The sequence below is a fragment of the Apus apus genome, chromosome 5 (assembly GCF_020740795.1).
Source record: "Apus apus isolate bApuApu2 chromosome 5, bApuApu2.pri.cur, whole genome shotgun sequence".
Classification (NCBI taxonomy): domain Eukaryota; kingdom Metazoa; phylum Chordata; class Aves; order Apodiformes; family Apodidae; genus Apus; species Apus apus.
Window position 1 is genome coordinate 43,342,871 of NC_067286.1, and position 27,201 is coordinate 43,370,071.

Here is a 27,201-nt window from a genome sequence, read left to right on the forward strand (position 1 = left end):
AGTAAAAAAAAAAAAAGTGTTGTTTTCCCACTGTTATGGGTAAGTTGTGGGTCTTTCCTGAAGGGGTAGAGGTTCTCCTGCCTGCTTGTTTTTCTCCATGTGAAGTAGTTGTTAAAATTAAGCTCTGTGTAGTGAGCTCGAGTTGGTGGGCTGATGGGATTCACTGTCAGATGAGGTTTAGTTTGGAAATGGAGAAAGATTGCTTGAAACAGCCTGATTATTTCTGAACACTGAAGCTTATGTGTCTGTCTGCCTGCCATGCTCTGTTCTTCAGGCCCAGGTCAGAATGTCTGTTCCATTATGAAGGCCACAGTTTACCATAGAACTGCCTCCAATCACTGATTAAAGCTGAGCTGATGCACGTGTATGTTTTGAGTGTTCATTAAACTACCAGAGGTATAAAATTCTGCCAGCAGCATTAAAACACCTTAATTAAGACATCGAGATACAGAAGCTAGGTGGTGTGACTACAGTACCTTGTTGATGGAAGCTTCACTGGTGTTTGGAACTGCTGCCAGTCACACCTGATGATTAGTGAATTTGGTGGCAGAGCTATTGTGAACTCAGATGGGAATCAGAGTTGGGGTAAAAGGCATTTTAGTAGGCCTGGTTTTTCTGCATTATCTCCTCTTCGTTGACAACTGTCTCTTCTGACTGGCAAATTATTCTTAAAAATAACTTTTCAGTTCAGTAAGTGCTTGTCATCTTGAATTGCAAGCCTGTTTTCTTAGTATCAAGCAGCTGCTTTATCTTGCTGAATGCTTTTCAAGTACTGTGGCAGGCTTATTTTCAAATCAGGCAGCCATTTAAATGGCAGTTTTGTTGTGACAGGCTTAATAGTAGGTAACTACTGCAGTTTGAAACAACTGGCTATGCCTTATTCCAGTCTTCAACTTTTACTTAAATCTTAAAATCTCAAATTAAGATTGCTGCACTCAAATGGAGAGAAAGGGATGCAGAACAACCTCTGCTAGGCCCCTGCATGCTGTCAATGAGTATGTGTCTTAATGTGTGAAAAAGGCTTCCAAAACAGCAAGTGTGCTGATGTCTCTGATAATTTCTGAATCCTTAAATATCTGTAGAAAGTTTTTAACAGCCTATGTGAATATTTTCTGCAGTAATTTAATTTTATGCTTTTAATTTGGTAACTAGGACAGAGATACAGGCTTTCACAGACGTTATTGCTGGATTAAATTCTCAACTCCACAAGATGTTCAGAATGTGTTTCAGAAGGACTCCCACATACTTGAAGGTGCCAAGGTAATGTGCTAATTCCTTAAATGAAATAATGTAATTAATTTAGCTCTTTAGTCCTGCCTTTGGTTGGACACAGTGACATCAAAACACTGCCATACTCTTTGCAAGTGTGATCAAGCATTTTGCCGCCTAGTGTGCTTTTAATGTGTTTAAAATAATCCAAGACTCCTGTTTATTCTCAATTCATAAGGGTCTGAGATCATAGATACTACAGAGATCATGTACCAGAGATGAAAATCTCCTGCTCTGCTAAGCTAAGGGAATTTGAATGAACTGTACCTGTTCAGAAACTGCCATGCAACTCATTATTTGTAATCCAGGTTTCTGCAGGTAGAGTCAAATATGTAATTTGGATGTTGGGTGGCAGGGGGAAGATGACAACATAAAACTAAGCTTTGAGCTTAGTGAAAGCTTTTTTTATTTTCAGGTATCATTTTGTACAGAAAAAATCAGCTTCTGGCTTTCATCTGTTCAAGATAACTTTGACTTAGCTTTAGTGTAGCTTTTTAACATTTTAAATGTTAGTGAAGAAAAAAAAATACGCTGTCAATCTCAGTTCAGTAGTGTATGGTATGAAGAGCAAGTGTACACCATCAGTTAAAAACCCTGTCTAGTCCCTGTACAGAGGAGTCTGTCATTGACTGGTCAGTTAGAGCTGGACAACTGTATTGTCTGCAGCAAATACACAGCCATCCCACCACTTCCCAAACAAACACATTCTGCAGTGGTGTTGACAGATAATGATAAAAGGACTGTGAGTCAGTAGCTGCCCAAAAGCCATTAACAGGTCTCATAAAAATCATTAGAAACTTGCATCTAGTATGTTCACTAAACAGGGGCAAATTAATAAGGATTTTCGTGTAGACTCAGACCCAGTAGAGCAGAGTGAAACCATGAGCAACAAGCATGCTGGTGCAACAGACGTGATCAATTCCCATCTTGGAATAATTAATAAGAATTCTTCAGTGTCCTTCTGACAACTAGTTTCTCATTTTGAGTCTTTCAAGGAGATGGTAAAACGAATTGCCAAGAGTCTTCAGGAATCCAGTTTGCTGATTATGATAATTAGTATTTTGCTTAACTTTGTTCATATTACTGCAGAAGTCTTTATTGATTGTGGTTACTCAGTACTTACTCTTAAGCAGAGCTGACCTGTGAGTTACAATTGTGGTGCAAAATGGAAGCAGAAATCAAGGAGTGGTTTGCTGACTTCAGTCTGAAACTGACAAGCCAGGCAAGAGGCTGATCCCTCACAAATTGGGCTGAAAATAATGTGGATGTTATCTTATGCAATTACCAAAATAAGTACTAGGAATAGCATATATGAGTAGTGTTAATTTCTTGGAAATCACTTTGCTGCTTTTTATTCTTGAGAACTATGCTCTCACAAGAAGTGCAAGAGCTAAGAGGCTTCTTTATAGTGCACTAAAAAGCAGAAGGCAGGCAGTAGTTAACTTGCATTTTCGAAGAAATGAAGAAAGTTTCTTTAGAAGCAAAAACCACAAGCACTTGTCCCACTTTGTTCTAGTCTAGGTTTAGACAGTTACCTTCTATTAGTTACACTTGAAAGCACAAGCTTTTAAGATGCGTTTTGCTGATAAAACTAGCAATTGCTGTGCAAATTATATGCAACTTTCCTATCGGGACCTTAGCATTTGTGGTTATGGCTCATGAAACAACCAGTTATAAACTCATCTTCCACTTCTCATCTGAATGTTTTAGAAGATCTGAAATAAAAAATATCAAACCTTCTTGCCTAACTAATTTGAATAATTTCCATTGTTTTCAGCTTGCTCTCAAACAGCAGCCCCGTAGAAGACGCAGTCAAAGAAGGAGTCAAAGTGAGTGAGCGGTGGAAGGAGGCTTTATTTCACTAAATGCAAAGAAACTAAAATAAAAGACTACTGATAAACTATGGATGAGTATTTGTTTTAAAACAGAATCCAGCTGTTCAAATAAACTATACAGCCACACTAAAGAACCAGACTCAAACTCCCTAGCATAAGACAGTAATTATATACAGCAGGAAAGCTTTTAACAGATGAAGTAAAAGCTTTCACTACCTACAAAAAACTAGAGCTGTAGGAAGGGACTACATTCTTACCCTGAGATGCTGGGCAACAGGGAGACAAGCAAAGTCAGAGTACTTGCTAAGAATAATTCCCTTGTGAAATATTTCAAAGTGGTCTCCATTCCTCCACTCTCCAGGGGCAGCTGTTCTGTGTTGAAGAATTAGGGTGTGTGTATATATCCACACAACAAGAGCTGTGAACTGCTATATTACAATGCCATCGCCCTATACACCTCCGATATTAAAAATGCCTTTTGCATGAAGTCCAAGCTTGTAGTCCATTTCTCTACCTCTCAAGGAGTAGAGGCCTTCAGTCCTTCCTCCTCTTTTTGCTCTCATGCTCATGTTCTTTAGGGCGGCTGCTGTCTGATGGCCGTTTAGAGCCACCATGTTGCTTAGCTTCTTCCAGAAACTTGTCCAAACCAAAAGGATCCTCCTCAAATTGAACTGGTCCATCTCTGCCCCTCCCTCTGGTGTTACGATCTGAGTTAGAGAACTCTTTGTCAGGAACAAACCTGTAGGAGAAGGGGTGATACTCAGTTGATTGGAACTTCAGAGTACTAATGCATATTTCTTAATTTTATCTTCTTACCTATTAGTCTTTATTCGAGCCTCTAAATCATCACCATACATGTCCTTATCTATATTTTTACTTGGCCTGTAGATGTTCTGGGCCATATCCTTGCCACTTCTCCAAGGCTGGTCATAAACATTATATATTTCATCTTCTCCTCCAGCAAAGCCACTATCCATACCCTGTGAAAAAGAAATGTAACACAAATGAGCCTGCAAAATGTCAGCTGATTTAACACCAAGATACTCTGATGGTCTCAACAATGACATGCAAAGAATATACTGTGTAATTTACTACTGATTTAAAATTATTTCAAGCACTTCCATTAGGCTATGAGTGTTTCTGGGTCTGGAATTAAGTCCAGAGAACATGACACAATTGCAAGCCTCTGTTAGGGCCACTTCTCATCTTCCAGAAAGCAACAGGAAGGATTACAGGCCATTCATATTTCAGAATGACTGATCATTTCAGTCTGCCCTTCAAGTACAGCTGTCTGTAATAGCCAAGTACAACCATACAGAAATGTATGTTATTCAGAATTTCTGGAAAACATGATATAAGCCAACTGATCCAAATCATACAGAGGCTTATGTAAACTGTAAAAGTAGAAGTGCCTGCTTGTTCACTTTTGATCCATCAGCTTTCTCTTCTGCATGCAAGTCTTTCACTAGAGACATGAAAAAGGATTGACAAACTGGGTCTATTCAGGAACTTTCTCAAGCCTAATCTACTTTTTAATCTCTGAATAGGATAAAGTTCAAAGAAAAATGAATGTTGCTCTTTACTATATCTTCAGAAGGAGTTTTAACATAAGTAATAATGGAAATAAAAAGTATTTACTTGCTTCTCCCAGAGCAGATTTCCCTTATTCAGTAAATTTGTACAGAAAATGAGGCTGCTGCGGCTTGAGGGCAAAATAGTTTCTTTTTCCCCACTCCCCAATGAGAAAAGCCACAACAAAACCACTTCAATCCAGTTATACATTCAGAATATTCAATTTTTGTTGCATTAGCTATGGATAAAGGAGATAAATAGTTTTCTAATCAGTTATGTGGAGACTTCTTTCAGATTGTATCCATGCCAACCATGAGAATAGGGTCCCTTTAGTATTCTAGACATACTCATTTAGGAAGGACAAACATGTTCCCACTGAAAACTACGTATCTATAAAAAGGTATTTTTACCTTGCTCTGGTTGAACAGCCTCTGGTCATACTGGATTTCATTGGAAGGCCTGGGGTTGGGTACCCCTAGGGCAATAACTTCACTGATATCTCTGTTCTCATTTCTCTGCAGCTTTGACCTGAATTAAAATTTTAAGTTTTATTAGGTCAGTAAACGGTATTTGTTGCCATGCTCAACTGCAACTCGATCCTGTATTAGTTGCTAACAATTTGCCTCAGGAAACAGATTTTGACTGTTGCCCTTCCTTACCAGGTAACATTTAAAATTTGTCTCCTGGCAAAGGAAACATTTGGGAAAGTTATGTTCAGCTCGGCATGACATTTAAATTTGCTTTCCACTATCTGCAATTTACATCGAGCTGACTTGGTCTAAAATGTCATATTTATTTTTTGCAAGGAACAGTGTAATTATATTCAGGGAAGGCCAAGCAATCTAATTTTAAGATATGAGAAACTCTAAGCCTCCAGAAACCCTTTGTGCTCAGAGATCTCACTGGCTTGGGCAAACAAGATACTTCAGCCTACCTACACTCATAAATCTAAGCTGACTTAAAATTAACAGCTTCAAGAAATAAAGCCACTAATGATACTCTGGTCTCACTGAAGTTACAGGATCCAGGTTTCAACCCTTGCTGTCAACATGTTAATTAAATCTGAATATACTGAAGTTCTGCTAAAAATCCACCCAAAAGCAATTGCGCCCCTTCATCTGGAAAATTCTGAATTTAGAATAATACTGTGGGGTACACTAGCACCATAATACTATTTCTTACAATGAATGAACAGTGCTTCATACCAGTTAATATCTCCTTAAGGTAAAATTGAGGCACTCGCACCAAGCAAAAGGAAACCCAGTTAAATAGTTTCCCTAGTGAGGAAGCCAGTGCCAGTACAGGAATAAGCAGCTTTATTTTGTGACTCACCTTTTGTCAGGGGCTGCCCGTGAAAGGTTTCTGTCATGCTGCCTCTCTTTGCGCCGGTCATGTCTGATTTCATCTCTTTCTCTAGCTTCTCCATCCTCTGAACAAATGCAAGATTGCTCATTATGGACAAATATTTGAAGTTTCAATTAACTATGCCACAGACATTGGCACAGAGATGCAATTCAATGTTCTTTGACAGAAGAGAAGTGACTCTTAGCACTATTTAAATTGTAACACTTAAAACTGAACACATGGAAAACCACAGCTTTCTTATGCCACAAGCAATTAACTCTCTGTGACAAGAAAGTTAAGGTAGACATATCCAACAGCTACATTTTCTCAGCTTTCAGGAGTTCAGAATACTTGTCCATCTAGGGATTAATATCCTAAAATGCCTACAGATTATCATATAATACTTCTATCTCTTAAGTGTAAAAATATAATTCAAACACATAGGCATCTCAGTGCCCTTAAAGAACGTTCTGTGACTCAGTATCAAAGAATCACTCAGGTTGGAAGGGAGTCTCTCTGAACCTCCTGCTGAAAGCAGAATCAACGCTTAATTCAAACCAGATTGATCAGGGCTTTCCCCACATGAGTGGGGAAAATTTCCAAGGATGGAGACTGCCAGCCTCCCTGGGCAACCTGTTCCATTATTACTTGTCTTCATAGTCAAAATTTTTCTCCTAGCATGTAGCCGGAACCTCCTGCTTCAATTTTTGACCACCATCTCATGCTTCCACTGTTCAGCTTTGTGAAGAGCTCTGAGGTTCTATCTCCTTGTAGATACGGTAAAGCTCCCATTAGGTCCCCCTTAAAACCACATCATCTCCTGGCAGAACAACCTTCATTCTCTCAGTATCTCCTGACAAGGCAGATTCTTCAGCCCCCTGATGATTTTAATGGCCCTCCACTGAACACACTCCAATTTATCAATGTGTGTCTTATACCTGGGGGCCCATACCTGCACACAGTATTTCAGATGCAGTCTAACAGTCCACCAGTAAAAGGAAATTATTACTTCCTTTCACCTAATGGCTACACTGCTGCAGATGCTACTTAGTATGCCCTGAACATTACTGCTGGCAGGGCACACTGCTGGCTTACTAGGACTCCCAGGTCCTTTTGAACAGAGAGGGTCTCCAGCCAGCCAATCCCTAGCCTTTTGGGAAGAGGTCAGTCCATTCCAGCTGCAGGATTAAGCATTATACGACCATATCCTCCACCTTTTAGAGAGATACTAACTGCTCTTTAAGTTCAGTATCTTGAGGTGTCATTTCAACCCAAACATTAAGACTTATTACAATGGTCATTATTTAGTTAGGTTGGCAGTTTTTGAACCTCATGGCCAACAGAACTACAGTTCTGCAAGACCAGCTATAACAGCACGACAGACAGAATACTGCATTTACCATCTTTGAAAACATAAAGATGGTTTAGTTCTTGTAAACAAAGTTGCTCTTCACCTGCAATAACCGTTTAGAACAGTTCATTGAAAGCCATTACTTGCACTGATCTGTTTACAACTCAGTAATTATCAACAATGTCCTAAACTCGTATACACTGACATATGGCTGTAAGGTTCAAATCCAGATCCCATCCAACCAGCCAGTGAATGAACCAAATTCACTGGCTGAAACAGATGTCATGCTTAGAAATTACAGTTGATATTTAGGTATTACAATTCTCAGGTTATTCTCCAAACCCATACTTCAGAGAGTGCAAAAAAACATCACAGCATCTTAATAACAAAGAAAGGTACCTTTTTCAACATGAGTTTTGATCCCTGCTCTTCTTTCCCTGGCTTTCTGAGCCATTTCTCTGAGCTTTTCCTCATGTTTCTCTTTTTCTTTCTGAGCCATCTTCCTTTCCACCTGGGCACGCATCTCTACTGCCTCACGAGCCTGCACACAAAAGACATAATTAGGACAGAAAGCCAGCACCTGGGATGCAAGCAGATCTGTCATGGAGTTACCCAGCAAACAGGGCAGGAATCAAGCCACCAGAAGACAGTTTGAAGCCAGGCAACCATAGCAGTTAAGAGCTGAAAAACAAGGCCCATGACTGCCAATAATTTAGCTCACATTGAGCCACTGATTCAACTATACAGGGGTAAGACCTTATGTCTCGTGTTAGCCAAGGAGGAGGACAAATCAAAAAGTGGTAGCCTATTCACAGTTGATTTTCCCAAGGAAAAAAACATACAAAGAAGATAAAACCACATGGAACAAAACAGGTCAAACAACCAGCTCACCTTTCTGTCAGCTATATAGAGAGCCTCAGCAAGCTTGGCAAAGTTTTCATTAATATGAACAGTCTGCAATCCTCTGCCATCTGCAGCCAGACGCTTATCTAGTGGAATGGTGTAACCCTACAGCAGAAACAGAGAGGAAGTTAATCACAGAAACTAACATTTGTAATAACATTATTACATTTACTGTGTAAGAAAACATAAACACACTCAAAACTCATTAATATGCCTCAATGAACCTCCTTTATATGTACTTCAAATTCATACCAGATAACACTAAGTTTTGCCCCGGTTCCACACTCATCACAAGCCTAATTGCAATTCCCCTTCAAGTTACATCTTAGTACAAATGACAGTTTTGGATCAGTAAGGTCCACTCTTCATTTTGTGTTATGACTACAGATAATAGCTTTCCCAGTCTCTAAGTTGTTTTACCATTTGTGATTAATTTTTTTTTTCCCAAACTGCTTTCATACCTATTAGGAGGTTAGCCAATTAAAATGAGAAATGAAGGAGCAAGGCTGCCAGCAGAAGTAAGAGCCACTAAATGCCAATTTTGCTTTCAAAAGCTGAAACCTACGGTTATTTATGGATGATATTTTAAGATTATTCAGTGAGCTATACAAAATGTTTGCTTTTTTTTTAGCATCTGTAATCTAAAATTTGATCTACCAATCAGCATCAGTCCTAGTTATACAGCTGTGTTGGGTAGAAAAAAAAAAACAACATCCAAACATGCAGCTTCTCCTTCCTCCATCTGAAGAGGCTGCCTCATGACAACAGCTTGCTAAGTTGGAGAATGATCAGACCAGTTACTGGAGCAAATTATAAATTCTCCCTTTTCTCTGAACATAAACATACTGGCTGATAAAAATGAAAGGGACAGGACATACCTACTCAAATAAAGAATAAAAAAACCCTAAGACAACCAGTGATGAAAATTAATTCAAGAAAGAATGCAACATGGAGCACCTTTCAAAAATTTGGACTGCAGTATTAAAAAGAAAACGTCTGGTTCTCTGTGAATTAACCTTACCTTTTCAGCTTAGATAGTTTTACTCTGTGAGCTCCAGAGACTTGTTTTAGACTCCACGTACTGAACTATCATGGGGATTTTAACTAATGCCAGTTTTTCCTCTCAAAATGCATAATTTCTGCCATGAAGTAACATATTCTCTCTCAGTTCTATACTCCTGTCAATTTGACAACCCTTATTTGCCAAAGAGAGAAAAACTGAGTTGTATAATCTGGTGTTCTCCATGCTGGTAGAAGCCAGTTTACTTAACTCTAGAGGTTTAAAATATGTATTATTAAAGCTTAAATTATTCACAGAAATCTCCCAGTAGGGTGTAAAGTTAGAAAGATGAATTTATGAGAACTTAATTACCTTTGCATTTTTCCAGTTTGAAATGCATGGAGGAATTTTCCACTCTTGCTGCTCTTTCACAGTCATCTGATTTAAAAGAAGAAGCAAAGTTATCTTTAGATTAGTAGCAAAAGGAAATACTGTTTTCTTTCTCAAAGGCAGCTATGAAACTACTGAAACAAATGAGAGAACAAAGTTCAGGACACTGCTACGAAAAAACACCTCTTCTTAGGAGAAATGAAACGTTCATTTCCACACTGTACCTTTGCCAACACTGAATAAAGTCACGACAGCTCTTCAGCCATCCTCTAATGTACCGTTGCACAGCCCAGGACTCACAGCCAGCTTGCTAACATCTGTGCATTTAATGACAGCTCCAAGTTATGGGAAACCAATGAACCACCACTACACTTATTCCTCAGGGCGAGCTAATCCTTAGCTCAATAGTTTTGTCTAAAGATTATCAGTGTACCAAGGCTAAAGCCTCAGTCAACTTATCCTTGCCACGAACAACTCCAGCAATGCAGCCGTGCATAAAATATGAGAAATCTACTCAACCTTTGACAAGGTACATAGGAAGAGAACTACTTTCAGAACTGTCCAAACAAAAAAAACCCACAACAACAAAGAGACTGTATTGCATACCAAGTTTGTAACTTAACATCACATCAAGAGAGCAGTAAGAAAGTGCACAGAAATGAATTAACTCAAAGCTCAATTTGTGAAACCATCTAGAATTCAAAACTGAGAATAGCTATGGCATTTCATACCTTTCGACTAGGAGAGTGCATGACAGGTGCTGGAGGAGAAGGTGGTCCACGTGGAATCTTCTTGTTAATTCTGAACAATGAAAAAACAATTACAATCAGCACGCTGCATGGAAATACGCTTTAGACTCTATTTGCCATGAACAAGTTTTGCATAGTTACTTGAATCTTGGAGGCTCCATAGGGTCCTTCTGCATTTCCACCATCCGAATAACTCTCTGCTTTGCTCCTGAGTTGAAGGCAACACCTTGCTGAGATGGTGTGTACCTGAATGAAACCATCAAACACTCAGTTCTCTGCACACAGCTAGATACTCCTTGCCCACCTCCCTTTTTACTCAGTTCACTGCTCTAGATGCATTTTCAATTTATTCGCATCAATTTAAGCCTTTTCCATCACGAAGGCCAGAAGCAGGTAACAGCACAGAGGATACTGGGCTGAATGCAGAGGATCAGTTGTCTCAGGCAGAACGTACCAGGCTAGATTCTCCTGTTTCATCCTAGATTCTGAAGTACAATAGACAAACTAATACAGTACACAGAACATGTCACAATACTCTTGACTTATGTCGGTGAATCCCTGGGGACTACTTACTGGCTAGTAACCTATTCACATACTTTTTTTAGAATTCACCTCAGGCCAAGTCTAATCCTGTTACAGAATTTTTCTGTGTTTGCAGCAGAAAATCATAATAAATAACTATAAGCCTCCTAGTAATTAAAATTATTTCCAATTGCTCATTTTATATGAGGAAAAGAACTTTGTTGTATGCCTTGTCCTGGCTTGAAACTTCCCATAAAGACACTGTTTTCAGCATCATTAATAGAGCTCCCTGACAAATCTGCGTTTTATTGCTAAAACAACAGCCCCTCCACAAAATGCCACAACTCATGACATGTTAAAGACATATTTCAACACACTTCCAACTAGGTTTTCATTAGTGGGTTATTCAAAATGCACAGGCCAATTTCACATTGCTTCCAGAATTCAAGAGGTATTCCAGTTCTCAGAAACCAAAGGAATATCCCAATTTTAATCACTTTTATATATAATAGCATCTTACACACACACCAGCACTACATACCGAATGTACTGTGCAGGAGCTAGTTTGTCAGCTGCTCGAACAGGCATGGCTGCTGCAATTTTCTGGGAGACTGATTTCTCCAAGGCTGCTCTTGTCTTCTCTGTTATCTGAAGACAAAAATACCACAGTATGCGTCTTATCACTGCATGCAAGACATACAATATACTGCTGATAACTAGGTACATCAGTGCATGTAGTACCTCTCTAATTGCTTCCTCATCTGGTCTTTGCAGTTCAGGATCATCTACATTCATGACTTCTTTTGGCACAAGATCTGTGTATTTGCTGTAAATAACCTGGAAGACATTATATTTTATTAGTACTGGTGGACAGGAATAAATCTACATACATCAAAGGAAACTGTTCAGTTTAATTAGTACCTGTAGGTACTAATTAAAACTTGTATACAACTTTAAATGCATTACATTTTCTTCAATGACGCCCATAGAACAAGAATATATTCTGGACCCTCTTTTACAGAAGGAATAATTGAAGAATTAATTTGATTAAATATGATTATGTAAATCCCTCTCAGTGCTGGTATTAGACACCAGTTTACTGCTTCCCTTTCCTACTCTTTTCCTTTTTCAGGGTCCCAAAGACAGAAAAAAAATTCCACATTTGTACTTCTAGGATTACTTAAGAATTTGATACAAGTCTTTCAACATCTAGAATTTTTTTAGAACTTAATAATATTTAATAGTTCCTTGAAAAACTAAATACTTGAGAAGTCTGTTCCTGAGACTTCAGACTTCATACAACATACAGCTTAACTGTCACTAGTTTTAAGCCCCTATATCAAATATATTAGATAGCTACAGGGAAAAATCCATTGTATTACATTAATTCTTCACATTTATCCAACAAAATAACATCAGAAAGTCTTTGTTCAAAGTCATTACAACTGTTATTTCAAGTTCATTACAAAGTGCACGTCCAACTATGAAAATGACCTTTAACCTCAGCATTAATTTGTCACAAAAGAGCCATTTACTGCTTCTCAGCCTTCACTCCTAAAATTGTAATCCACTGCAATACTATCAGTAATATCCCAGCTTCAGATACTGAATGAAGGACATCTGAAGAGCAGTGTTACTCTGAGGTAATTAACTCTAAGTCCAAGTGTCTTGCTGCAGCACAACGAACAAAGTATGCTGAAAGAGTTCAGAGTATCCCACAAGACAAAGATACTAGTCTAAGAGGTGCTCTAAAAACTACAGCACAATGAGGTACAAACGAGCTCCAGAAACTATTCAAACCCTAAAGTACTGCAAACAAATGGCAAGCTGCATCAATGAGAAATAAATCCATAATATATACAAGCCTGAAAATACAAAAAATTCTGTCTCCACCAAAAACTTGATACACTTGCATGTTCTAATTGGAGTCCATTTTTTATGGTGATATAGACACGCAGACAAAGATGTTGCACTGTGTTATTTTTCTAGAGATTCACCTTATTTTAACAGTAATGTTGAGGCATTTTACTAATCTAAGCTAAAGGGGAAACTTGGATTGTTTGACGTTGTAGTAACCTCATGCACTACCATTTTTCATCTACAAACCTTAAAGAGAATCACCAGCCTGTGTTTGAGATATTTAATTTTGATTGCTATTGAAAAGCAGAATCTCCTTTTAACCAGAAATTAAATGCTCAATTTCTGGTACAACTAAATGATTCCCTCTATGGCTGGGGCAGACTTAACAAGCAGCTATTAAAAACCTTCATGCCACGGCCATCTGAAAAAGAACAATCTTTCCTAAATAGTTATGTAAGATACTCTAGCTCACAGTAGGACTTAGAGATTAATCACATTCAGAGTTTCACAGGACATCTCACAGTTTGAAGTATCTTGATAGAAATCTCTTATTTTCATAGAATGGTCTAGGTTGGAAGGGACCTTAAAGATCATCTAGTTCCAACCTGCTTGGGCAGGGACACCTCCCACTAGACCAGGTTGCTCAGAGCCCCATCCAACCTGGTCTTGAACACTTGCAGGGAGGGGGCTTCCAAAACTTGCCTAGGCAATCTGTTCTAGCATCTCACCACCCTCACAGTGAAGAATTTCTTCCTAATGTCTACTTTAAATCTGCCCTCTTCCAGTTTAAAGCCATTACCCCGTTGTCCTATCCCTACATGTCCTTGTAAAAAGTCCCTCCCATCTTTCCTGCAGGCCCCTTCAGGTACTGGAAGGCAGCTATAAGGTCTTCTGGAGACTTCTCTTCTCCAGGCTGAACAACCCCAACTCTCTCAGCCTGTCTTCATAGGAGAGGTGCTCCATTTTTTAACACACAAATCCCTCCCCTACACACACTTGATTCTATATATTCAGAGCAGCCCTGTTCAGTGCTCATCAATCCTATGTGTAAATCTGGAAGCTACCATCAAGCACTGCAGAATTAATTCCTTCCTTGTCAAAAAATGGTTTCACTTCATATGAAGCATGTAACATTTTAGAAGCCGCTACAATTACCTGGTTGTAAGCCTGGCACACAGAGCAGAGAAAAAAAATGGCAATAAGCTCTCAAACCAAGCTCTACCACAAAGCCTAATACATTATGGGTAAAGAACACTTCTGATTATTTTAGTTATATTCATGTTCTCTTGACCTGTTCCATGGCTGTGACAGGAGTTCCTTCAACAATGGAAATACTGTCTCTTGTGAATGTTTCAGCTGAATTCACAACCTTGAGAAAAAGCTGTAGGTAAGATCTGTCATTCTTTTTTTCTCCTTTAATATCTAAGCCACCAAGAAGAAATCCAACTCCTGCACAGAAAAATAATCCTCGCCAGAAAAAAATAATGCATGATTTTACTCTTTCTTCTGTTTTAATAATAACACAGGAGACAACTGTATTCCTTATTTTCCTAACAAGGGAAGAGAACATCAGTCTCACCAAAATATATCAATTATTGATGCATCATTTTATGCTTGGCTTTTTGTCAAGCGAGTAGAGAAAGTATTGGAAGACTATATAGCAGCAGAAGAGCTAACCACACACCTAATGGTCAGAATCCTTTATCTGGACAACCAGATGGAATTCCATTCTCAGATCCATAAGGTCCTGCATCTAAGTCTGTCAATATTATCCAGCATTTCATGTCTAGCAAACTTTCTGCCAGCCCCGAACAGGAGGCTTGTCAGAGTATCTCAATTTATGTTAGCATTTTTCAAGGAAAATTCTCTGAAATAACTATTTTTTAAGCATGTAAGAGAACAGATGCAAGAGAGATGAACTACTGCAATGTTGGAACTGCTGACAAACCATCTAGATATAAGGTCCTGGTGATCGAACTGCTGCCTCTAGAAGAAGGTAAAACATTAAATTCAATTTCAAAAAAATCCATAAGCTGTAGCAAAAGCAAAATTTGCTTCTTAACTCAGATCAAACACGTAGCTCACAGAATAGGATCAGAAACTCCATCTCATTTCTGGCAGGTTGCTAAGTATCTGTTTCTCTTAGCTCAAAGTATTAAGATTGAAGGGAATTTGAATTATGACTGCATCTCTCAGGATGATGAAACTTCTGTACACAATCCTAATGACAGTGCACTATCAGAAGTTCCCTCTTACAGAAAAATTCCACATTATTCAGCTCCACACAGATGACTGAAGAACTGCTCCCCATGACATCTCTGCCAATACCTTCTCTGTCCCACAGAATAAATCAAGCAATAGTAGTGACATTGTTTCAAATATCTATTTTTTCCCCTCAGTGTTACCTGCCCCTTGAACAACACCACAATTTTTAGCCTCAGCATTTACATCCAGCTGGATGCAATCAGAACTGAGCTGACCCAAAAGGCAGAACTTCAGGGTAGGAAACGCCAATTCCAGTTCTACAGAATCCAGTTTCTGAAAAGCCATTCATTCCTCCCGTCCTGGTAGGTATAGCCACAAAATGAGAATACTAGGGCTTGTTTATAAGTGCCATATGGAAAGTTAATGAATGCTGGTACAGATCTTTATCAAATACGACAAACCTTAACAGCTTAACTTTACCTGGTCCCAGTATTTTCCTAACTCTGAACCAAATAAGACACAGTGAAAGATTAGTCACTTTTCCTTAAGGCCTACTAAAACTTCCCATTCTTTTTCAAATATACTTAAATCTCTATCTGAACAGTTCTACTACATGAAAATTAAATCTGATCCTGCAGATAGGTAAAGATATATTTAACAAATTCTAAAGCTATTTTTTAAAATTATTTGCTCTGCAGCTTCCCCAAAATGAGTACAATTATTAATTATTGTCTATTTATCTGCTCAAATTTTCTTACCCTTTCAAATAAGTTAAATTTCTATTTAGGATTACTTAGTACCAAGTATTAAATATTCAGTCACAAAGTTCTTTACATGTAATTAATATTTCAGCACCTTCCTTATGACAAATAATTCAAGACACTACATAAAGTCTGAGGGAACCCCAGTAAAGGTGTCCTCAATAAAAATATTGCCACTACTGTTGCTTCTGTTTAGCCTGGCTACTTTCTGCCACATGACAGCACGGAGTCTGATTTGAATTCATTTTTTCCAAAGGTACTGCGGTAACTTATGATGCACAGGATGAAAATATTCAAGAGACGACACTTTTTCAACACTCAAGAGAGTATTAGTTGAACATAAAATCCTATTGGCATTTCATTTTTGTCACTTTGGCAACTGTAGGATCAATTTAAAAAAACATCAGTTAAATTTAAAAAAAAACAACAAACAAACAAAAAATCCCTGATATTCTTAGAATGCTCACCCTATTTTTTTGTTTGAGAGGTAAAGTTCACTTACTGTTTTCCTGTTTCAACAGGTTTTCCCCTCATTTGCACTAAGACATGGAGCATATGACATATCCCTAAGCTTGTCAAGGCATCCTAAATTAAAGGAGAAGTCAAATTTTTCTGAAAACAACTATTCATATCTATTAACTAAAACACCCTTTGTAGTTAACCCTCCTTTTAGATTTTCTTTGGGTTACCCTATTCTTTACAGGAGATGCTTGCTATAACTAGCAGCTAGCCATACACTTGAACATGCCTCAGCAGTTTTTCAGGCCCCCAACACCTGCTGAAGAATTAAAGTTTTAATGTAGCCCACTTTCTTACACTTGAAAAAGCAGATGTAAATACTCCTCTAAGTGGACTTAGGAGACCCAAGTACCTGGTCTTCTCAATACTACTTAGGTCTTCAAGATAAAAGTGTCATCTCTTTGTTTTTTAAAAGGTCTCTGCCTACAGGAAACTGAAGCTGGTTCCCATTAAAGTCAACGATAATCTTTCCATCACTGAACTTAGCACAAACATTTTGGGCTACAACCACTGGCAATGCTTTCTGTGGCAAATAAAATAAAAAAATAAATATAAATAGAACACCCAAGAATACTGAAAACAGCCAGAAGCATGAAATGTTACATTAGTAAGACACAAGGTGTAGTATTCTGAAAGCCAAACTGTGTTTTCTGACTTTTTCTTGTCCCCTCTCTCCCCACACTGGAACGAGGCTGCCTGTGGTGCAGCCTGGATTCACTGTCTTGCCCTCACTGGAAAGTTCTCTCATGAAAGCTGCTAAGCCACCATGTAAGTTTGTATAGAGACTCTCACCATTTTTGCCTTACCTTTTAATTACATAACAGAGGAGATCACACTATGTACCCAGTCAAAGCACCCATGTCTGTTTGATATTATTTCAGTTCTTAAACTTTAAGAAACAGGACACAATCCACTAGGGTAGTGCCAGACAAATGTGTGTAAGTACATGCAATGTGTACATACAGCTTTTTGAGGTATGCGTGACAGTCTACATGCCTGAAGAAATATTACCTTGTCCTTTGATTGTCCTTGTCGAGCAATTGCATCGTATTTTATTTTTCCTTCTGCATCCACCTGAACAGCCAGAGCATTGGACATTTTCTTCTTTCTGCCCATATCCAATGGATACTGGGCCACATGAATTTCTGGGAATGCACCCCCATCTCCAAAATCCTACACAAAAGAAAAAATAGTGAATGACCGAAAGACAGAAACATGGTATGACATTTGCATGGGTGGGAAACAGAATGAAAGAGTGGATTGATTTTAACAAAATGAAACATAGCCAGAATGCTCTAGTAACTTTATTATTTTAGCTGGTCCAAGGGCAATGGACTACAGAACTTAACACTTGTTAAAAGAAAGGACATTGAAATGCACAGACATCTTGCAATTATTTTACCCTGCACAGACCAAGAGTCCAGATACTGACCAGAACGCACAGGCACTACTATGCTACAGACTATACATGACTAGGTATTTAATTCACATGTGATTTATTAACTAAAACTTGAAAAATTTACCTTCTGCAATACAGCAACTGTGGAAATATTAAAATTACAGGAGCAAGATTTTTAATTAAAATTTCTAGTGGTTCTAGTGGAAGAATAAAAAAAAGCTTTCCCTTCCTTTCAGAGCCTACAGCTCATAGCTTTACAATAGTACAACTGCCAAGCTATCCTGTTTCCTTACTTTGTCATGGGAATACACTGAAAACTAGACCAGCACCCAACAGCCCAATATGCTTAAAGTTTACTTCCTCTCTCATTCAGTGTTCCTGTAAAAGCATTTAATAAACAGATAATCAAAAGACCTCTTAAAGGAGACCATCTGCAGTAACACTGCAGATGCACACAGAATTGGTACTATTCATAAAACAAATTCAGGCCAGTTTCCAATGCAATTCTTCAGAGGAAGCATTTGCTAAAAGCAGGCTGAGCATCTCTCCTCCCCCCTCTGTTGCAATGGCACTGCTTACATGGGGTGTGGTAACAAACCAGATCAAAGGAGAATGGGTGTCTTGTGTAGACTGAGCTCCCTCCATGTGACCAAAGAGTTAACACCACTGCAACAGAGAGTATGGACTGAAGCTGGAATGAATGAGCAGAACACTTCCTTCCAAAGAAGGTGGTGCTTATGCAGTCTTTAAGTGCTCACTGAAATACAGCTTCACCTATTTAAAATCTTCCACTGGATGTCCCACATTAAACAATTTCTTATGGAATCAATGTTAAAGTACTATCCAGAAAAAAAGTCAGTAATTTCTCAAATTTTTCTTTCTACATCTCTTGATTTATTACAAACACGTTTTGTTTTTTCCAACAATGGCATTCCAGAATCACTGGGCAAAGGCTATGCTTTGGAAACATTTACCACTTTTGAAGAATTTGCATTTGTTTATGGGGCAGAAAGGTGTCCATAACAGTCCTCTTGATAGGTGTGGCACAGTGATGCTGTACAGTCTTTGAAAACTTTTGTTACCTGACTTAAGTTCTTTTACTAACATTTAGAAAGAACAAGCACTAAAATACTAACTTCAATAATCAACAGTGTAAGGAGGGAACTCTACACTGGGTATAACGAACATACCAGTTTTGTAGTCAGAGCTACACACTTGTGTTTTCCTTCTCCCTTTTAACATTTTCAGTTGAAATTATGCCGAATCAGCAAAGGCTACTGCTAAGTACACACATTGTGCAAAACTCTTTTGCCAGTAACATACTTAAGCAATGACAAATTTTTAAGTTTCCTTCCAACTCTAACAATTTTCTCCCTCAACAGCTGTTGTTAGACTCAGAACAGCACATACATCAATGTTCTCTTTCCTGATATACACATATTCACTTATTCCAGCTATACTATGGAATGTGTATTTAACAATTGCAGAGCAACAATGCAGCTGTCTTTCTCTGAGAATCCTTACATTCAAAGACTGTGAGGGAACAATCCTTTTAACAGCCTGTTTACCACCAAATGTTTTAAGCAGTCTGGTGAACTCGAAAAAACTTTTCCCAAACCAAGAATATAGTGAGCAGTCTGGATGGAAATGCTGCCTGTGGTAAGGCTTTACATAATTTTGAGCTACATTCAAGATGCTCAGTTTATTTCTACTACAGAAAATAGACTTTTTTTTCCCTCTCTATTAGCAGACACACTACAACAGAGTGAATTTAAATACCTACCTCTAGCGCCCGTGGTATCCATCCTTTACGGTAACCGTATGGGGGAGGTTCCCTTCGAGAGGAGACCAGAGCAGTCTGCCTAGATCTTTGAGCTCTTGCTCTTTCTTCTAGTTCCAGCTGGTCTTGAGACAGCTGGGTTGGAGCTGGTAAAAAACTGCACATCCAGAGATAGCCAGCAAAAAGAGAAAGACATAAAAAAGTTAATTCTGATTTCACTCAGTAAAACTTGATTACGCTTGAGTCTACTACTAAATTACTACTTTACCATCACTCTATACAGATTAAGAAACAATTTCTGAAACTTGAGTATTGCATTCATAAACCTGAGGGCAAGAACTTCTGGGATTTTAGGGGCAAAAGCAACGTGTGTTCTCTCAGCATTCTGGACAATACCTATAAAAACTGGTGCTAAAGTCATCCCCGTTCACATTGTTTGAAAACAGTGACAATGCCCATTCTCCAACAGGAACGGCACAAACCACTGTATATGCTTTCCATCACTAAGGAGCAAAAACCCCAAAATATACCTCTAGTCCCAGTGCCTACCCCTTCCTTTCTCTCAAGACAAACACCCACAAAGACATGTCAACAACCTCCCACCTTAATGCCAGATACCTCCCGGATAAAGCCAAGAAGTGGCACCCCGGTGCCTTGACTTCCCATTTTTCAGCTCATCTAGGCTACAGAACCATTTTATGTGTTTATTAAGGAAGAGTCCACCTCGAGACAGTCGGCTTTCCAGAGCAGCCACTGAAGCTGCGCTCCTGAGCCTCACGACAGACGCAGGAGCTTGGAACAAAGAACTCTCGCCTTTACCCACAGGACTGTAACCTCGACAAAACCCCTACGAATCCCATCACCTCCAGCCGAGGGGGAAGAACTCCTCCAGCACGAACAGACGCGAAGGAGGCAAAGCCTGAACCAGCGACAGAGCGGAACACCCTGTCCAGCCAGGACAAGACAACGCAGGGCTGCTTCCCCGGCCCGGCCCGGCCCCGCTCGGCCCACGACGGCGGGCCGGCCTCCCCACCGCCCGAAGGCCCGCCGCCCGGGAGGGGCCGCGACTCTGCCGCGCACTCCCCAAGCGCGGCCTCTCTCGACGGCCGGGGCCTTTTACAGCGGCCAGGAAGCCGCAAGCAGGGCGGGCAGAGCGAGCCGCCCGAGGCGGGCCGGACGGGAGCGGCCGGTACCTGGTGAGCGCCATCCCGCCGCCTCCGCCGAGCTCCGCGCAGCCAGGCCGCGGCAGGGACACCCGCTGCGCATGCGCACGCCCCGCACCGCGCATCTGCACCGAGCGGGGGGGGCCGCGGGGACTTCACGCCGCGCATGCGCAGACGCCGCGAGGCGCCTGGGAGGCCGGGGGAAGGTGGCGGCGGCCGAGGGGAGATGGCGGCGGCCGAGGGGCCCGCCCGGCTCGGGGCACGCAGGGCTGGGCAGGAGGGCCGCGGCCTCAAGGCCGCTGCGAGTCGCGGCTGCCCGCTCTGCCGCCGGCTGGCCACAGGCTGGCCACAGGCTGGCGGGGCTCCCGGGCGGCATGCGCGGTGTCTCCGTTCCCGGGCGTCCTAGGCCTCGGCACGCGGGGGCAGAGGAGCTGGAGCCGCTGGAAGAGGCGCCGTCCCAGCACGGCTGCCCCGGACCAGGAGGAGCAGTGCAGATCCCTGGGGCACGCGGGGAAGAAAAAGGGGGAAACCCTAGACAATGTGTGTCCCCTCCCCACCCCCACAGCCCCCCCCCCCTTTTTTTTTTCAGACACCCTGTCTATTCAGGTAGGTTCCAACAAGTTCAGTAACTACGGTTCATCCACCTGAAGGTGTTGAAGTGAACTGCAGAAAATACAGAGCAAATGAACAAGCAAATTTGTTCTTCTGCTATCTGCTACTTTCATATAATTGAATTGGAACATGATATGGAAGAAGAAAGGTTGGACCTGGTGTAACTATACATTGATTTAAAATAAACATTTCTGTAATAAATGCTAGTCTTTGTACTGTCTCTGCTTAATGGGCATCCATACATGACACAAGATTATTTTATAAATCAAGCCAAGACATGCACTCTTTGTAGTTAAAATGGGGGCTAGGGAAAAATACTTCCCAAGGAATTACAGTAGATGGGAAGTAGAGGGAATGTGCATGGGTAATTTGCTATTTGTCTTAAAGTGGCAGAATATGATGCCATATATATATACAAATTTAGTTGTTAGTAACTGCTTTTGTTATGTTAGCATCTAGTGAATCAAAGGGAGAAGAGTCTCATTGTGCTATGCATAGTTCATCTAGAGGAGAAACAAGCTGCTTAGAGAAGAAAAGCATAAAATTGTTAAGAAATCATTATAAATTAGAAATAAAATTATACCATGAGAGGCAGGAAGACTATAACACAGACCAAATTACTGTCTTGCTGTCTTCTAGTAATTTTTGTCTGTTTTCTCATATTCTAATGTGCAGGGCAGCCTAGTCCTGCAAAGTAAATTTGTCTGCTACAATCTTTAGGATGGGGGAGATTTGGAGAAAGGTAAGGACAAGCCTCTTGCAGTCCTATGCCAAAACTCTTGTCTCCAGTGGAGACTTTGAATTTGTGTTGTGGTGCCAGCAGTTCTGTCATCACCTTGGTGAATGACAGATACTTCCCCTTCTCTCAGCGACAGCTGGCCCCTTATGAGCACTTTAGGCATAGCTAAGGAATCAAGACTTTGACATATATTATTTATCAGTAATTTTTCTGAGCAAAACTAACCTGTCATCTCTCCTGCCTGTTTCTGTCAGTCATCTAGCAACAGAATGGCTGGTGTCACATCTGACAATATTGTCTCCTGATACAGAAGCCCTGTCACCCTCACTAAAGAAGTTTTTCCTCATATTTAAATGGAACTTCCTATGTTCCAGTTTGTGCCCATTGGCCCTCATCCTGTCACTGGGAACTACTGAGCAGTCTGGCTCCATCCTCCTTGCACCCACCCTTTAGATACTTAAAGGCATTAATAAGGGCTCCCCTCAGCTTTCTCTTCTCTAGGCTAAAGAGTCCCAGCTCTCTCAGCCTTTCCTCGTAAGGGAGATGCTCCAATCCCCCAGCCATCTTCGTTGCCCTCCTCTGGACTCTCTCTAGTAGTTCCCCATGTCTCTTGAACAGGGGAGCCCAGAACTGGATGCAGTATTCCAGATGTGGCCTCACCAGGGCAGAGTAGAGGGGGAGAAGAAGGAGACCTACTGGCTACACTCTTTCTTATGCAACCCAGGATTCCACTGGCCGGCCCTCTTGGCCCTCTCCTACTTCTAAGTTTCTCCTTTTCTCTTTGCTATGCTGCTTTATTGCCTTATATTCATTTTGTGAATATATAAGGCACTTAGCACTGTATAGAGGGGACCACATGGTGCAAAGGGGCCATATAAACTTATTCAAAACCATATGGCTCTTTAAACATGTCACAGTCTTTTACGGATGTGCTGCTAATCCAGCTATGAAAAACTTCTTGTCCCTGCCCTGCATTACCTGTCATGTATCAAACCTAGAAAATGCTTATATATACATGGTTGAACTGGTAAAAAATATTTACTCAGATTAAAAAAAAAAGTTCTGAACTAAAGAACTGTAGGAAGTTTGGAAAGTTTAAATCTTTTTCAACATTTTCAAAATGAACCATTCAAATGTTGGTGTAAGGCAGTGTTTGTTGGCTGAGTAGAGGCTGAATGTCCTTACTTTTTTTCTTTAAACCAGAATGTGTTTTATTTCTAAACAAATGCATATTTTTTTTTTCCATGTAGAAATGTGTTTTGGTTTGTTTGTGGGGCTTTTCCCCCCAATTTCCTTCTTGAAATGAGAATACAACTTCGTTTTTTTGTTCGGTTCGCCACCAGACTGAAGAGGTATTTTTCACATAGTGGTCCTTGAACTTGATGTGGTTCAACTCCCATTACTTCTGTCTGCTGTTCCTCATGATGTTTGATTAAAGAATTATCACTGTGCAACACCTGAAGATGTATGCTGCAATGGTGAAGAAGCAGTTTAGCATTAATCTCTTGTGCTATGAAGTAACAGAAAGCCTCATGCAGCCCGTGGATGTGGAAGTAGGGACATGGTGAACTGCAGAGGGACTCTGTTGTCCTGGTGTTCGAGTTTTTAAAACAATATGGGAAGATTGCAGAGGGTTAGAAAACTACAAAGATAATATAAAGCTAGTGGTAATTGGAAGTATAGGGGAAACAAGTAAACTTGTTTTGTGGTCAACTTTTAAGAGGTGTTACATTGCCAGATTAGAATGAGGTAAACTCCATTTATATGTACTTATTGTAAATTACATCACAAGGACAAATTATATGAGTGTGCAGATTAAAACATTAAAACATGTTTTTCTCGTTATAAAAATACTGAGAAGAAATTTGATCCCCGTGTGCGTGTACCTGTACAAGTTAGAAATGCAAGATCTGGAAGTACTCTTCAATCTTATAGAAGGAGGCAAGACAAGACCCAGTGAGTGGAAGTGGAAAATAAGAAATTCACATGAGAAATTAGGCACAAATATTTAACAAGAGTGATTAACCTTTGGAAGGCTCTGGGGAGTGCTCACTTTTCCATCCCTTGTTACCTTCTAACCAAAGCTGAAGTCTCTTGGGAAGAGACACTTCCATTACTACAAGCCTGAGCAAACAGGGCCCATACAGGAATAGGTAAGTGACACCTGATGTCCCACAATACATAGAACACCAGACACGAAAAGTTAATATTCTCTTCTGGCTCTGCAAATTGCTCATCTCTGTGCTTCTTCATGTATCTCCTAGATCTGAACTTTTTGCTGAACCAGACCTGGTAATGGTTCAAAGATGGCAGCTGCAGCAGAGCTTTGATAAGAGTAATCATTGGGCAAGGAATAGTTCTAATATCATTAAATACATTTTCTCCAAATATAATCTGTCTCTAAGAAAGAAGGGTGAGTTCATTTTTATTTTTACCATGGTATTATTTTGCATAACAATTCTGGACAGCGATGCTGTCAGGTCTCCACATACATCACTTTTCACAGTACACCAAAATGATCCTCTAGTGAGTACGGAGTTCAGGCTTTGCAGAGGAGTTAATCCTTGGCATAGCTGCCAGCAATTTTTAGTTTGCTGCAAATACCACAGCTGGTTTTGAGAACATATTTCTGATGCATTGCAAGGAGTCTTTTGGGCTAGATTTAGGCTTTTAAATCCTCTGCAACTTTTTAATCTACTTCAGCACTTTTCACATTTGCAAATGCAGAATTAAATGGTTCATGAAATACCTTGTAACAAATGAAGATGACAATACAAAGTAATAGAATAAGCTATTGTTAATACGAGATATCTGTATGCCTAACAGTCACTGCACATTGTGGGATAAAAATCTTCAAAATAAATTACATTTCTTAACTCAAGGGATAAATTATGCCCCAGGTAAGATGCTAAACAGTGAAAAAGAAGAGATTTACCTAGATGGAAAAGTTCAGCCACATCAACAACCCCTGCATTTCACATTCCCTTAGAGGTTACAGGCAGCATTCAGAAGGAATAATTATAGCTGGGGGGAAAAGATCAGAAGGTTTATTAGTGCTTTTCTAAAAACCTTTAAATTGTTCAAGCCATGTCTGTATTACCAGGAATGACTGAAAGGGAGGCTGGTTTAATTTCTATTAGTTTTTATACTTGGTAAAAAAGTGAACTTTCTTAGACAGGCAAAAATAATCTCATGTACTTCTGTACCACCTTCCAGACTCCAGGGTGTTTTGCAAATGTTCTGGAAGAATTCCACTCCTGGCTGATAAACATGCTTTTTAAACACAGGACATAGTGGCCCACTGACACTTCCCAATGACCTGCAAGAAGAAGTGGAGTCTCCATCAGCCACTAACAGCTTTAGCAAACAAAGTGAAGGGGAATGTTTTTGACAACAGAAATTTTAAGAGATAGATATGGGGGTGGCATGCAATTGCCTAAACTGATACTGGGCAGCAAGGCTGAGGAAAGGCCTAGAAGGAACAAAATACTAGTGGATTTTGCAGCTCACCTATAGCACAGCTCTCCAAGCAGCACATCACTTTCTGTTGTCACATGCAGACACTGGTCACTACTGACTCAAAGGCTCTGACAGACCTGGGGTGATGGGCACATGTCTTTTGAGAGCTGTCTCATCCAAATACTGGCTCTGCACAATATAGTGAGTAAGAAGATCCTATTCTATAATTGGATGGTTCCCAGAGTCAGCTCTGAGCTTTCTGTTGCTGATAGACAGAATCTGGCAATCTCCATTTGAAGCTGGACCAAGACCATGGGTAGCTTTGGCCTAGCAGGGGACCTGTGGAGTATGTTAAGCTGTCTTCTGGAACTAGCTCCAGGTAGGTTGTTCTGCTTCCTGTCTTCCATACGGATTTGCACATCTGTCAACCCTTACCACAGGTATTTGTAACATTTCTTCTGGTGACCTGAACTAACCAGAAAAGAATCAGAAAATCTTTCATAAATACAGATCTCTGGCAGCAGAGATGCTACTAGCCAGATCTTTAACTTGTGTAAATTGACATTGTTACACTGACTTTTAGAACTGAATGGTTTATAGCTGCAGAAGGTGGATCTGCCTCAGTATTTCTGTTGCTGATCATCCACAGAATGGCAGGATGATTTCAAGTAGGAAGAGGTGATACTGACCTATCATCTCTTCAGGCAGCCTGGCTGCTCCTCCCACTCTGGTGCTTTCGACAGAGGGGCCTGAGTCTTTGGGTGTGTTTCAGCATTTCATGAGAGTCCCACCTGGGATGCAAATGTGTTCAACAAAAAATGAAAAGGAAACACTTTTTGCTTTTCGTCTTTCACAGCAATTTGGGGTAATCTGAGATTTAATTTATTCACCCATTGAAAGGGAAAGGGAAATCAAGCCAGCATCTTTCTTTTGAGCCAAGCTCTTTCTTGCATACCCCGTGCAGGCTCACACAAAAGAGCTTTGATCACTCTAACTAGGTGCTTGTTCTAATTATAGAAAGATTTAGCGTTGGTTACATAATTGCCCACTGCACATCAGCCCATGGCATTGTTATATTACAAAAGCCTCTTCCCCCTCCTCCTCTCAACAGCAGACCCCGCATCAGGCTGTTTAACTGAGAGCTGTAAGGAGCAGAATTAATCTGAAGCAACCTCCCATAGCTTTTCCAGGAGAGGTCAACAAAAATCAGATACTGACCTGCTCCCTTTGCTGGGAGCTTTGCCAACACATGTGATCTAGCAGTTGAAGCAGGGGATTGATAGCCTGGGCAGCAGTCTTAAGCATTCTGTGCAGAAGCAGTGACCTGTGATCAGGAATCAGTGGTTGTGCTGAGGTTAGAGTCTCTATTTTTTATTTTTATATGCAGTAGTGTAGTATCTTTAAATGGATACCCTGCTATGACACCCAGTATCAGCTTGATACCATGGCTATGGTGCTGGCGAAGTTGCAAACACAAAAATTTATAGCAAAATGTCCACAGGCTGTAGTAGATACAGGAGTAGATGTGCTTCCCATATTTCTGTGCTTATTTTATTTTGTGATTCGGAGTGGTTACCTCATGGTTAGCTTGCACTCATTTCTTTCTCATTTTCCCAGTAGTACCTCATGCACACATCTCCTTGACTCTTTATTTTCTTCCTTTTTTAACACCACCCTTTAAACTGTTAAGCTTCCTTCCAACAAACAGTCTTTCCTACACAATTTCTAATGGTCCAAGACTAAACTGAGAAGCTTCACTGCCCCCCATC

The 27,201-nt window shown here is 40.2% G+C and overlaps 2 protein-coding genes across 3 annotated transcripts in view; one reads left to right on the forward strand and one right to left on the reverse strand.

The window, feature by feature from the left end:
- SLIRP (SRA stem-loop interacting RNA binding protein) overlaps positions 1-3,172 on the forward strand; it is a 4,177-nt gene extending 1,005 nt beyond the window's left edge. The window contains exons 3-4 of the mRNA XM_051620899.1: positions 1,153-1,260; positions 3,047-3,172. Coding sequence (XP_051476859.1) covers positions 1,153-1,260; positions 3,047-3,106 — 168 coding nt within the window. The 3' untranslated portion in view covers positions 3,107-3,172. The remainder of the gene's footprint in view (positions 1-1,152; positions 1,261-3,046) is intronic.
- SNW1 (SNW domain containing 1) lies at positions 3,104-20,730 on the reverse strand. Of its 2 annotated transcripts, XM_051620888.1 has the most exons (14): positions 20,653-20,730; positions 19,463-19,616; positions 17,292-17,453; positions 11,677-11,772; positions 11,477-11,583; positions 10,555-10,659; positions 10,396-10,465; positions 9,647-9,712; positions 8,263-8,379; positions 7,771-7,912; positions 6,009-6,105; positions 5,087-5,204; positions 3,921-4,084; positions 3,104-3,843 (listed from the first exon to the last, which is right to left on the reverse strand). In XM_051620888.1, exons 1-14 carry the CDS (start codon positions 20,664-20,666, stop codon positions 3,639-3,641), a joined length of 1,617 nt encoding a protein of 538 aa, XP_051476848.1. In that variant the 5' UTR covers positions 20,667-20,730; the 3' UTR covers positions 3,104-3,638. The 2 variants fall into 2 exon arrangements, with proteins under 2 accessions (XP_051476848.1, XP_051476847.1); XM_051620887.1 differs by having other exon boundaries at positions 11,477-11,772.
- Positions 20,731-27,201: the final 6,471 nt, after the last annotated feature.

Coding starts and splice junctions, on each gene's coding strand:
- SNW1 (XM_051620887.1), bottom strand. Junction 8,380..9,646: donor CAAACTGGAAAAATGCAAAG/GTAATTAAGTTC, acceptor TTTCTGCTGTAG/GGTTACACCATTCCACTAGA. Junction 7,913..8,262: donor TCTATATAGCTGACAGAAAG/GTGAGCTGGTTG, acceptor TTTTGTGTGCAG/GCTCGTGAGGCAGTAGAGAT.